At 36.3% G+C, this 13,444-nt stretch overlaps 2 protein-coding genes across 19 annotated transcripts in view; both read right to left on the bottom strand.

The window, feature by feature from the left end:
• Positions 1 to 559: 559 nt before the first annotated feature.
• FGFBP2 (fibroblast growth factor binding protein 2) lies at positions 560 to 4,998 on the bottom strand. The gene is made up of 2 exons (XM_014580567.4): positions 3,350 to 4,998; positions 560 to 2,460 (listed from the first exon to the last, which is right to left on the bottom strand). The coding sequence occupies exon 1, from the start codon at positions 4,019 to 4,021 to the stop codon at positions 3,362 to 3,364; it is 660 nt and encodes a 219-aa protein (XP_014436053.1). The 5' UTR covers positions 4,022 to 4,998; the 3' UTR covers positions 560 to 2,460; positions 3,350 to 3,361.
• Positions 4,999 to 5,143: 145 nt separating this feature from the next.
• PROM1 (prominin 1) overlaps positions 5,144 to 13,444 on the bottom strand; it is an 89,551-nt gene continuing 81,250 nt past the window's right edge. For 8 of the 18 annotated variants that reach the window (XM_089777816.1, XM_025178398.3, XM_089777821.1 and 5 more), the window contains 8 exons: positions 12,469 to 12,549; positions 12,301 to 12,369; positions 11,670 to 11,762; positions 9,996 to 10,111; positions 9,270 to 9,293; positions 8,839 to 8,907; positions 6,783 to 6,822; positions 5,144 to 6,547 (listed from right to left, as the gene is read on the bottom strand). In XM_089777816.1, coding sequence (XP_089633942.1) covers positions 6,804 to 6,822; positions 8,839 to 8,907; positions 9,270 to 9,293; positions 9,996 to 10,111; positions 11,670 to 11,762; positions 12,301 to 12,369; positions 12,469 to 12,549 — 471 coding nt within the window. In that variant the 3' untranslated portion in view covers positions 5,144 to 6,547; positions 6,783 to 6,803. Of the gene's footprint in view, positions 6,557 to 6,782; positions 6,823 to 8,838; positions 8,908 to 9,269; positions 9,294 to 9,995; positions 10,112 to 11,669; positions 11,763 to 12,300; positions 12,370 to 12,468; positions 12,550 to 13,444 lie in introns of all 18 variants that reach the window. The other 10 variants (XM_089777825.1, XM_014580564.3, XM_014580565.3 and 7 more) reach the window with 8 other exon arrangements.

Below are 13,444 nucleotides of genomic sequence, written 5' to 3' on the forward strand. Positions count from 1 at the left end.
AATTCCAACCTCTCACTGAGGTTGCATGGTGCTCTCATTTCTAGACTTTAGTTTTTAATTGATTTAAAAGCCTTGTTTTTATTTGGACGTATCTATCATGTTCTTTTCCCATTTTGGCTGGCCAGTATGTGAAACCACTACTTTCCTTTTCCTCTTTCCTTCAACTCTCCCACAAGCATCATGATGGCATCTAAGCCTCTCTCAAGATATGCTTGCTCTGCTGACTCTCAGTGCAGCTGCCAATGCTGCTTCTGGAACTGGACAACCACACATCTTCGCTGCCCTGCATACAAATACTTCAGCTCTGCAGTTGGTCAATGGCAAATTTATGCAGGAAGAAAATCTTCTTAAGAATGTGCCTGAAGCCACCAAAGTCTACAAACTCAAGGAACTTCTTATTCTGTACAAATGGAAGGATGCCTGTCTTGCTAAAGAAAACACGCTAAAATGTACTTTGTAGGTAGCTGGAACTTGATGAAAGAGGGGCAGAATTCAAGTTGTGAAGCTATAGTTTTATTTTTATACACACACACACACACACACACACACACACACACACACACACACACTTTGAAAGACCACTTGTGGAAAGTGTTAGCATTCCCAGACTGTTGTTCCGTTCAGAGTAACAGTTCCTTGGCGTCCTATTTGGAACTGACAACTTATAATTCATTCAGAATCTTCTGCTCTTTCTCTTGGGCCAACCTTTCCAAACACCTTGCTTCTTGGAAAAATTCAAATATTTATGGACTGGTTCTGCTATGCCTAATACTTAAGAAATAAAAGCTAATCTAGAGCATTCGTACTATAAGCACATTCAAGCTGCCACGTGCAGTCTCCAAAAGAGTTTTAAAACATGATAAACACAACTAACTACCCTCGTCTAATTCTCTTAAAAAGTCATGTTCTGTTTCTCATCAGAATCCACTTAAATATTTATATATCTGTTCTCCCTACAAGACTGCTCTCTATGGTGCTCTATCACCACAGTAATAGGCATTAATGAACAGTGTGAGAAATGACTCAAACTGCATTCACTTCTCTCCATGTTTGGCAGTACCTATCAGAATGTCCCCGAAGGGAACAAAAATATGAAAGCTCAATGAAGTTACAGATAAATAGTTATGTTAATTTTATAGCCAACATCAAATTTAGGCTTCCTCGAGCACCTATTTTATCAGAGTTCAGACCTAGCACATGCAATTACATCAAACAATTTGGCAAATGTTTGCCTCCCTTCTGTATACTTTCTATTGTACCAATTCTGTGCTATTGAGGATCTTAATTTTATCACGTATGTTTTCCCTTCCCACTTAATTTTGTTCTCAAACTCCTGAAACACTAGTTAGCATTTCAGTATTAGACATCTGTGGAAGTGCTTAAGTGAGTAAAGCTGTAGAAGAGGCTAAATATTGCAGAATCAGGGTATGAAAGAGCTAACAGCAGATATTCAAACACTATTGTGTTTCCTATCAGTTTTGTTTCACAGACTCGTGTAGGGGAGGAGGGCAATGTGGGATACTTGTTAAAAACTATTTCAGAGGGAGAATAATATAGTCAATGTTTTGTAAAGTATTTAATAGAGTAAAATGAAGACAAGTTAAGACATTTAGGGGTAAATGGATTAAGAGCCCAACAAGTAGTGGAAGCGTGGGTCGTGCTGCTAGACAATACTGACATCCTGAGGTTTGACAGATTCTCTGGTTCAGCACCAAGCAGGTCCCAAGGGTGCTGGACTAAAGAGGTTCATATGTATCAATGTTTCATTATCCCTTTCCAAATCTTTCCTGCAAATACAGCATTTGGAGTAAAGAGCAAGTGAAGATTATTCACTATATGTTCATAATAGTGTTAAAAATCAATTTTATAATCTCTTTTGGACTGTATATTTATACTTTTAAATTTTTCTATTCATGTTTTCCAACTGAAGCTTCATTATCATCATTATAGCCTGGACAAGCACTTGTTCCTCCTCCCTAATGTGCTCAGCCCCCAAGAAACTGGCACTGCATGATGTAAGTAACTGTTTAGACACATGAATTTAAGTTTGCAGCAGAACACACAAGGATATTTTCAAAAACCATTGCTTTATTGGTTGCACAAACTGGAGCATTATTTACAGCTTTCATTTCTATAAATGCTCATAAAAATCAAGTTGTACAAACAGTACAATATAGGAAACTAAAATTAACCTGATCTCAGAATATATATGCAGTCATATTCTCAATAATATAGTCTATTGGAATCTAGAAGAATCAAAGCATTTATATAGAAAAGTTTGTCTTAATATTTGTGTCTTGGAAACTTAACAGTTTAATTTCAGAAGTGTAAGAAAAAAAGTAGCTAGCTACAAGATTTGTAGCAATGGCCCCTGTTTGGAAACTAGAAATGTATTACCCCCAAAAAGGGGTATTAAACAGAAACTCCAGTAGGGAACTCTTCAGCTGTAACAAATTTGCTCTGCAAAAGAAAATAAAAAATGAGTGATTTAGCAATTTGCTTTATTAAGCATGCTTGGGATAGTCTAAACATACCTAAAATTAGCTAACATTCTGCCCCATGCTATTCATGTCTCCATTTTGGTGGGGAGTTCATCAGGTTTTCTTAACTAGCTCTTGGTAATCTGAGGTAAAATGTAAAACCCTTTTGTGAAAAGTTTGTCTTTAAGCCAAACTATAAGAACAGCAAAGAATTAGCATATGATCTCTCATTTCCACCAGAAATATTCAAAGAATTATCTGTTTTGGTTTATGTATGTAAATTAAGTTACTTTTCTAAACCCCATAGTTTAAAGTTACATAACTAGAAGTTAAAGTTACCAAACTAGAAGTTTAACTCTTGTGTTCTCAGAACCTGAATGTCACTATTTCTGTAAGTTGTTCTTTTAAAACCATGCAATATATTAAAAAACTATGCCATTTCACTAGTTTAAAATCAAGCAACATGCATTTGGGGGGGAAAAAATAAATCCAGCTTCTACAGGTGGAACTGATTAACTGCTGGGTTAAGAACTGTATCTCACATACTGGAGAGTAATACTGAAAATGATACTGATTAACTAAAAGCAGGCACTCTTAATTCTTTCAAAGGCAAAATCCTGAGGGACACAAGGGACTTATGACTCCTATTGACTTTTCAATGCCTCTGGGATCAAGCCTTAGGTCACTTAACAGTTAAGAAGCTTAAGTCTTCAATGGGAACAAATTCTTCCTACCAGATACAGTTTTTGAATTTGTTGCACAGAATATGATCCCTATCCAATCTTTTAAAGAGTTTTAAGCTTAAACTAAAAAAGAACTACTTGAAGAGACACCGTTACGGCTGTAAATTATTGAAGAGGGAGCTTTACCTGAAGCAATTCTTAACCTCTAAAGATGCTGATGATGTAGGAGCAGAGAGTGTGCAGGGATTCCCAGCAATGTTCTCGTGCCAACTTCATTGCTTCAGTATCATTTTCAGACCCTTGTTCATGCTGTGTTGGTTTTATAAGAGGTACTGTAGATGGTTTAGGTCTCCCTGCTTTTTTGGCAGAGCTTTTCCCTGGATGGGTCTCTTTAACTTGCTTCAGAGAAACAAAGGGTTTCTGGATTGATTTTCCCTGATTGGCTGTATCTGATTGCTGGCTAGGATTCTGGCTTGGCTTCAAGCTGGAAACTACTTGCTTCATGTGAGCATCAGTGGGAGCCTTTTGGCACATGGTGGGCTTCAGCACTAGGGTGGACTGGCAAGCGTTTGGGAGTTTTCTAAGTTCAAGGACAATCTGGTTCCAATAAAGCTTTGGGTTGTTATTGAATGGACGACAAATTGACGGCTTGCCAGTATATTCACACCAGTAAGACTTGCCTTGGTGTTTACATTCAATTCTGAGTTTCATTTCCCCATTACCACTCATGTTCATCGTGCAAGAATCTTTGACTTTAGTCTGAAAATGGATTTCTTCAGCACTGCTCTTTCTCTTTTCTGTCTGTTTCTGTCCTAATCCTCCCATGCAACAAATCACGAGAATGATGACAGTCTTCATGGTGAAACAGAGACTAAGATCCTGAAGCCGCTCAGTACAAAAAAGCAAAAGAAACTAGTAACGGTCTGCTCACAATTTAAAGGTTTCGTGCACAAAGAAGTCTCTCTCTCTCTCTCAAGGTGGACTGTATTTTTTTTTAAATAAACCACCCTAGTGTAAGCACATGCCCATAATTTATAGCTTAAGGGAATGCCAAATAACCTGTGAACTCCCAAGAAGGTAACAAGACACATCTTGCAGCTAAATAGAGCTTGGTAGTTGTATAACTGAAAAGCACATTCCTACCCAAAATGCACGTAATATTTGATTTTAACAGATATTTTCCACTCTCCAGCTATTTTATAGCTATCTTTTGGCCCAATTCTTGTATGGCCACATGGAAGTTATCAGAAGGTGGTCAGGCAAATCAAATCTGTAAGGTCTTGTCCAGAATAAAAAAATTCAATTAATAAAAATTGATTTGTGATACCTTTTTGGTTTTGGGGATGTGCACTAGTAAACATGTGGCTGTTATATTTTATTATCGAATACTGGAAACATGGAATTCTGTGGAAAGCCAACTGCAAATTCCTTGACTAAAAAAAGTTTAGGATGCTACTACACAGCAAAGAAAAATCCATGGCTGGACTGTGTGCCAACTGACTGGCTCACAAGATTCAGGCTGCTTTATCACTGTGTAGACTTGGGATTAGGCTGGAACCAGAGTTCTGGGACCTTTGCATGCTGCAGGATGCCAGAACATGGCCTTCAGCCTGGGGCCAGAAGTTTACAGAGCAATGAAGCAGTCCCACAGCCTGCACCAGAGTCAGCTGGTAAGTTCCAGCCATGGTTTCTCTTTATTGTGTAGACATATCCAGTGTGGTTTTTATGAGCTTCCTCATACAGGTTTTCCAGTATAATCTAAGCCCCCTCATTTCATTTCTGGGTTTTTCCATCTTGCTTACAACAGCCAATATTGACTGTCAGTGAAGTCCAACAGTACATCAGTTTTTGTAAGGAGGAGAAAAATCCATTCTCCAACATGATCCCAGCCCTTGTCTTAACCTAGCACATTTCCACCAGCTCTCAAACACACTTAAAATAAAATAAAAATAAAATAGTTATTTATGAATCATGTACAGATTTCTTAACCAAGTTTTTTTATTTAAGCGGACTGCAAATATTCTAATTAAAAATAAACATTTTGAATTCTACAATTCTGAACATATATCTATACATTCATGCTACGTATTGTCACATGGAAATATTTCCCTTTCTGACCAAAAAAGAGTGAAAAAACATATAAACGTATTCTGGATAACACTGGTATCTCTGTTCAGTTTTGCTTTATATTTTCAAAGGTTTGTGGGATTACCTTTATTTTAAACCAATTAACTTTTCCAGAAAAGGAATGAAGAACATAGTTATACAATCAGCTTCCTCTTGAGTTCAAGATATTCAGTTTTCATCTTTTCTACCTCTCTAATTTTTTGTGTGTAAACAGTTACAACCCTTTCAGTGAATGTGTGTCTCATAATCCAGGAACACAACTGCTATGTCTAAATTCTAGGCAATACCCTAACTTTGGTGATGTAAAATACCCTTCTAAAAGTGTTCAAATTCCTAAGTAGAAAGTTAAATTTAAAAATTAGTTAGCAAAAATATAGTCACTGCCTCCTTAAAGATCCACATATTTATTAGCAATTTGGGTAGGGGATTAAGCATTTTAAAAGTTACCAACTTTATAGCATCTCTCGTGCTCTAATTAGAGTATTATTCAAAATCCAGGGAACTCCATACCTTGCAACATACATAAAAAAATGTAATTTTAAATGAGTTGCTCGCCAAATGATCTTTTAGATCTATACTTAAAGGTCATCACATATTAAATAACTTCAGAGAGAAAAAGCCTTCAACTGAATTAATTTTCAGATACACACACAGGTGATACATTAGCATATCCCATACATTTAAAAATTATTCCAGAGTGGTCCAACAAGAGCACCAGAAGTCAACAATAATCATGCAGATGAATTTATCTGTGAAGTATATTATACAATATCAAAAAATTTAGCTAAAACAATTTTAAGAAAATGTATATACAAAAGACTCTGTATACAAAATGTATTCTTTATGTAAATGTGTATATACTGTATTTAACACGTCCCCAAACAAATGGTAAGATAGGAACTTGAGTAATCATGGTAGGGTAGTTAACTTTAAACAAAATCTGTGCAAGCCACATTAATATACATACTGTGATGTGAAATAGAAACCCTGGTATAAAAAAAGTAAAAAAACAAACACCACTTTAGTTCAAGTTTTGAACAGTAGTGAACAAGAAGAGGTGCTCAGCTGTTTTGTACAATAGTTAATGGCAGAACATTAAACACGGTTTTCTTGATTCAAGACTGATTTACTGTACAAGCCACATAGAACAAGTGGCATGGGATTTGGATGGTGACGTCAGATCCCAGTATAGCTGGACGAAATTCATATTTTCTTCTAGAAGAATCTTAAGCATCATATCTATAGCCTGAAAATAGACTAAAAAAACTGTAAAAAAAAATTGAGGCAGCATTGCAATATTCATATAACACACTATACATACATGGTCTTCAAGTGAAAGCCATGGGTATGTCAGATAAACTTCTTCACTCTACCAATGAGCTTGCTATTATGTGTGTACAAGCCCTTTTTTACATTTTAGTAAGCAGTTTTTTAAAAATGGGAGAATGTGTTGGCTAGGAGTTGAAATAATTTAAAAAAGTTCATTACTTACTCCTGATGTTTCCAGTATCTGCTACCACTGTTCCACAGAGCTAAAGAGAACATAGAAATATTTTTTATTGCTAACAAAGAATTAAGTATACTGCCTTCATAACTACAGCACATGACACTGCCAACTGTCATTAGTGTAACCACCAACCATGCCTGTGTCAGAAATATACAAGTGCTCTGTAAATAAGTCTTGAGTCATCTTGCCATGTACTGAAGTTTTTAAATGAAAGAAAATGTGTTTAGTTTCATTATACAGCAGTCTTTTATTTCTAAGTCTTGTTTTGGGATGGAAGGAAATGATCAGATAATGAGTTCAACATTATCGATCTAACTTAGAAAAGGTCTTAACCCAACCTCCTATTTTGCTTACACAAATAATTGCAGCTGCATTTGATTTTTATTTAGATCTCTACCTATCTGATCTGGGGAAATAATCACATAGATGTCCAAATGCAACTGCAACCTGCATACTTGCATCCCTAACACTGCAGGTGCAAAAGGGGAGGTTTTCTGTTCCTGTCATTTTAAAACTCTATGGCTTAATTGCTAACCATCTCAAAGATTCTAGAAATACTTACAAACTAAAGAGCTGCAGAAACAGAAAAAGCAAGGTAAAAAAACCCTGAAAATGGTTTGATTAGTTATGCCTAGGACACCAGGATCTACTAGTGTGGTAGCCCTGATACCTTTTCCAAACTCTGTATCAGCTATGAAATAAAAGGAAGTGGCAGTTCACAATAAATTCTAGTATCAGTTATGATGGAGTCAATTCAGAGTAATTTCGCTGTCATTAAGACAAGTGCAATCTGAATCTAGTCCTTAAGTGTGTTAGGGATAAAATGAGTAATTATAAAATGAGTAATTCCACGGTTATAAAATAGTTCCTCCAAAAGAAACCTAGGGAAGATACTTGATTAATAAAAATCAATGCAAAACCGACTTTTGCTCAATTGATATGGCCCTGAAGATTGTCAAAAATTTTTACCTCAAGCCCCGTCAACATAGGCCATCTCATCCACGATCCAGAGAGCAATAAAAATTAATTCTAATCAATGTGTTCTATATAAAAAAAGCTGTGGCTCACTATTCTTCATTTTTGTCAATTATTTATATAGCTTCTCAGTGAAAGAGCTCAGATGTATGTTTCAAAGCCAATTCATGAAGTCTCAGTTAAGTTCAGTGAGGTGAATAGTATTATCCCTGTTTGACAGAATGGGAATCCAAGGCACAGAGGTTAAGTGACTTGCCAGTGTCTCATAGCAAGTAAATAGATTCCACAAAACTACTGTTTCTCAGACTTGTGACTTAGCTATTTGGCCATATAGAACTGGACTAATTTTATACGTGGTGTAACAAAGATCCATCTTCCCCGCCACCCTTCCATATGCACTGGCCCATCTGTTGCCCTCACATAGCAAATGTTGCCTTTCTTCAGCTGTTTAGAAAGCTGCACCAAGGGCACAGGTTGGAGAGAAACACTATGTTAATTTGGAAAGTTACTGTAGCTACTCAATGCTTTTATAAAAGATGAGATTGTTGCGTGTTTCCTCTTCATCTTTCTGCTCTAGTGCTGCTTCTCCTTTGTAGCCTATTTCTAGACATCTCACAAAAAAAATTGAAAAAGCCAAACTAGAATTTAAAAAGGAATAATCTAGTAATGCTCCAGGTGTCCATTAAAATGGCATTTAATGGGTATTAATTCATAATTGCACCAATAAACTTTTTTAAAAAAGCATGAAAAAAAACCAGAAAAAAGTGAACATGCACCCCACGACCTTTTAATTGCTGAGTAATTTAATAGCTATTATTTTGGGACCACCTGGCACTAAGTAGAATCATGTGACCTTGAAACGTAAAATTCAATACTTAAAAATGACTGGGTACTAGTTTATGGTGACATTCAACATCAGCACTTGTTCTATCTAGTGAGCAACCATGCAAAAAGCAAATATTAAGTTAAACCATTCACTCTAAAATGTGCAGAAAATTGGATAGCTAATTAGCACAGTGCACTAAGCAAGGAAACATGAAGGCATGCAGTTTCAGACTTGGTTTACCTTGTCATAACAGGATTGCGTATACCATATAAATGCTCTTTATGATAACCATTATTACCATTTTCCATACTGTAACAAAATAAATACACCAAAAAGACTATGTTATCTACAAGATGCAATATGCACAAAATGGCTACAAAAACATGTTGGATGATGGTATTGTACTATATAAAAATAAGTTGTCTGTTTAGTAACATTATTTTTAATTTGCAGCCTGATACTATAGAATATCAAATAATTCTATAATAGTCTTATTTAACATGCTCCAATTTTCAATTATTTAATGGGGATATTTATGTTCAATTGAACCCTAACATTATAAAATATAATTAAACCAAACGTGTTGCTTTTTGTAGTGGAGAGTTACATTCTAAATATAAATCTTCACACCTTTGTAAAATAATTAAAAGATACCAGTAAAAATTGCTTACTTTTTCATGGGTATAGTTTCAACCCTAAAAAAAATATATAAAAAAGGAGAAGCAAATCAACTTAACACACTAGTAAGTCAATATTTGTTATAGCAGTACATGTCTTGCTGCTGCTCTATTCATTTGTGAATGTACATGTAAACTGACCAATGTGAAATAAAATGATCTGAAAAATGAAGTGCACAGATGTACTGAACAGCTAAAATAAAGAATAGAAAAATAGTAAAAATGAAAATAAGTAAAAACAGTTATCATAAAGTAAAATGCCAAGTCCCTGAGACAGAGGAACTGCAAGTGAAAAGGAAAGACTGGTTAGGGATAATCAGGATATTGAGCAAAAAAGGAAAGAAGTAACACAAGGCAACTAGAAAGCAGGCATAAGTTATCCTAATGCTATAACTGAGCAAAGACAATCTGGAAATATTTTTAAATAAGGGTGTAAGAAGATCTGAAGCCTTGAACCCACAAAGAGCTTCTCATAGGCAGATCCTTCTACACTGTGGTACAGAGCCCCACTGTCTCAGTTATGATATGGAAATCTTCTTGTGTGGAGCACTTTGCAGGATGAGAGCCCATATCTGTTGTCTTTCAGAAGACACTGTGGTGCTCATTTTGCCAATAGGAAAGGTTTAAATAATGCACTGTATATTTTATGTAAAATATTTCCTATTCGGGGAAATATCTGTATCTACTTTCTTTTTAGCCTACTTCAGATTATATACTTACTCATCATACACATCCTCCGTATCCATTCTACGATAATATTTAGATAGTTTTACAGCACAAATTATGGCAGGAATTAAAAATACCGAACAGCCCCCCAAACCAAACCAGAAGGTATTCTAGAAGACAAAAAACAAGAAAATAACATCAATAAAATACTGTATCAGTGTTGTAAACTATTGCTAGTTTTTTCCTCATATTATTTCTTAGAACTTACGGGAAAATATAGAGTTGTAAATTGGCTTTTATTTACTAGCTAATGTTGCTACCCTTATTACTACTAGATTGTCAATTATGTGGTTTCTGGAAGCATACAGCAGAAGTCATCAGCATAGTCCATAACACTGCAGGTCCCTATTGACATGAATAATCAGTTGTTGAGGCCATCAGCAGAATGTTACTATTCAACCAGCCAGCTCCAAGCTGGAAGATATTTTGGGTCCCTAGAAATGACCTACTAGCCATGATTTTTTCCTGCATCAATAGTGAACAGCAATGGCCTTATTTATGTTTCCTATAACAAGCTGAGTTTTCAGTCCCTGAGAGTAGTTTCTGACTCTACTACTGCAGTTCACAACTGTGAGAAATTTCATTAGTGTACAGATTAGCTGGCCCCAGCTGTTAATTATATTTTAAGTCTGATTCCTATGAGCTGGAAGCAGCTTTGACTTGTATGTGGATCCAGCTGGGATCTTTCATCAAGAAAGATCTTGACCCATCTACAGTTAACTGATTTGGTGAGTGATATTTTTTCCTTCTCTGTTTCTGCAAAACAAAAGAAAAAGGTTCTGTAGTTTGCCTGGTGGTAGGTAATTGACTTGATTCTGGCAGGACAGCAGGTTTCAGAATTTCATATTAGCAGGATTAAGGCACTTCTGACTATTTAGAAAAGTAGAGGTGGTTCTTGTATACAAGTTCTGATTATTATTATTTGGTTCAGACCGAGGAAAAGAAAGAATTGGTGGGAGAGGTTTTAAGAGGTTTACAGATGCGCGTTTTCCTTTAACACACACAAGCAACTTTTTAGGCACCTCTGAGTGTGAGAAAAAATTCCAAATAGCACCTCAAACATAATGAAGCTCTCCTCTGTACACGAATCAAGATTTCTTTTCTACAGGCCATCTGAAAAGAGTTTCTTTTCCTCACTCAAATGTTCAATTCCAGCAAAGAAGTCTGGAATTTCTCTCTTCAGTACTTTCCTTATTCTGATATTCTCAGAGCAATTATGGGTCAAAGTTGGATTGTCAGATCCAATCTTCACTGACTTTCAAGGAAGTTCAGATTCAAGTCCCTAAATCAGCATGTCCTCCAAAACATTTCTGATTCAAATGCAGATACTGAATGAGAATTGGTCTCTTTTCATATTCAAGATGGCAAAGTCGCATAAAAACAGTGGATTTTACAAGATTTCTGCCATTATTGGACAAAATCTAATTGGAATGTATTGAAACTCCAGCCTTGGAGTGGTTTCAGACCTGAACTCCATACCTTAAACTAAATTTAATCTAGATCTGAACACTTACTCCTTGGCCAAACTCAGATTTAAACAAGCTCCCTCATCAGAATAGCAGAGTCAAAGGATGATCGGCAGAGATTTATGGTCACAATTCAGTGCCAGTGCAAGCAAAAATTCCCAATTTAAGGCCCTAGTTTTGAAGAACAGGAAATATTTCTTACCACAGAATCAATTACATAGCTGCATAAAAAAATATCTACTGCAGTGTCTATCACGTTGGCAATAGGCTTGCATGCTGCTACGTCCATAGCAATCTACAACAGATTGAAATACTGTTCAAGTACCAGTAATTCACCAAGAAAAACCCTGCAATACCTAGAACAAGCTTTATCTGCCATTTACTAAGCGTCTGTTCCCCCTCCAGCGCCCCCCCAAGCAAATTCCTGCAATATATTTTATCCCCAGAGTGCAAATCATGCCTTGGAGAATTAACTTCCTTTGCTCAGAACAAAAATAATTCTACTTCCTTTAAGACGAGGGTGAGCAAACACATAAACAAAGGCAGGCTTGGTGAGAAAAGTACAAATGGGACCGCTCTGTCACTTGCCCCCTAGAGAAACATCACTGTAATTATAACTTCATTTGCACACTGCTATGCACAGAAACAACTACTTGTTTCATTATATTTACAGTAGAAGGGAAACTCCATTTATAATAAAATACACTAACAGTTTATATTTTTTCCCTGTTCTGAGCACAAATGTTAAAAAACACATTTTAAAGTGGACTTATTTTGTTTAAATTCTTTACATGCTTTGCCACAGTCCCCTCTAAGTAGTAAGGGCATCTTACCGACTCCATGACCCACTCAACATATTGTTCGAAGTAGCCTATTATCATATCCATGTACTTTTTTGTTTCCTAAAAAATTAAAAAACAAACAAATAAACAACCGCTTTCACATAAAACCTCTACACCACCATACTTTCATTTCATCTGTTCAAATGTAAGAAAGTTTACCTGGATGATAACCACTGAAGCATCGTTGTTTATGAGAAGTTGAGCAGCATCAACCGCACTAATCACATTTTTTACTTTTATCTGAAAAAGAATGTACATAAGACAGCTAAGCCCTTTTGGAGTTGTTTTAACAACACTGCTGGCATTGTCTTTTAGCCCTTTCTATAGGGAAAAAAGTATCATTGCCCTAAAAATGCTAAAGTCTGAGAAAAACATGACTCAATATGGTGAGGGCAATAGTAGGTCAACAATATCCTGAACTCTTGAGGATTCATTCAATACCAACATGGACCCCCTCACTACAACCCAATGCAGGCAAACCTATAATTAGACAGCTGTCCTTCCTGTTTTCTCTTTCATACTTTTACAACAGGTTGCCCTCCATTTCCCTTCCCTTCTGAGTAGAGATCCTCATCTCCTGGGCCATTCAGTCACTGCCTGGATCCCCACTTTACTTATAGACTGCATGACAGTTCAAGATAAGCCAAATCTTGCCTCAGAAAATAATTTTACAGTGTCACGGCAGAAGTATGCATGTGGAAAGGAGAATAGGGCAAAACTATCTCAGCTGTGGATTATTCTGTAGAGTGTTAAACTACTTAAAACATTTTGGTTCCTCCCCTTGCCACCTCTTTTTTAAAGCCAGACCACTTTCAATATCAAAAACACCCCGATAGCTCTCCAACAAACACACAAAGGATGATGTACTCCCAGCTTTACACTGAAGGTGAATTTAAAAAAAAAAGTTTCCAAGTTTCTGTTCCTTCCCTACAACCATCTGGGGGGAAGTCCTTTAGATGTGCCACCTCCTGGACACCAAATAGTCTGCACATCCAGGTCTAAGACATTCAAGCTCTGAATGAATTTTGTGCAGCTGCCATGCATGGGTGTGAAAGTGGCAAGAAGAACTAAAGCCGACAAGAAGCAATCAGGGTGACAATTGCTCTAATACTACTGGAGCTGGACTGTTGCTACA

The sequence above is a fragment of the Pelodiscus sinensis genome, chromosome 4 (genome assembly GCF_052426305.1).
Source record: "Pelodiscus sinensis isolate ZL-2025 chromosome 4, ASM5242630v1, whole genome shotgun sequence".
In the NCBI taxonomy this organism is placed as follows: Eukaryota; Metazoa; Chordata; order Testudines; family Trionychidae; genus Pelodiscus; species Pelodiscus sinensis.

Coding starts and splice junctions, on each gene's coding strand:
- FGFBP2 (XM_014580567.4), bottom strand. CDS start 4,021: ATGAAGACTGTCATCATTCTCGTGATTTGTTGCATGGGAGGATTAGGA.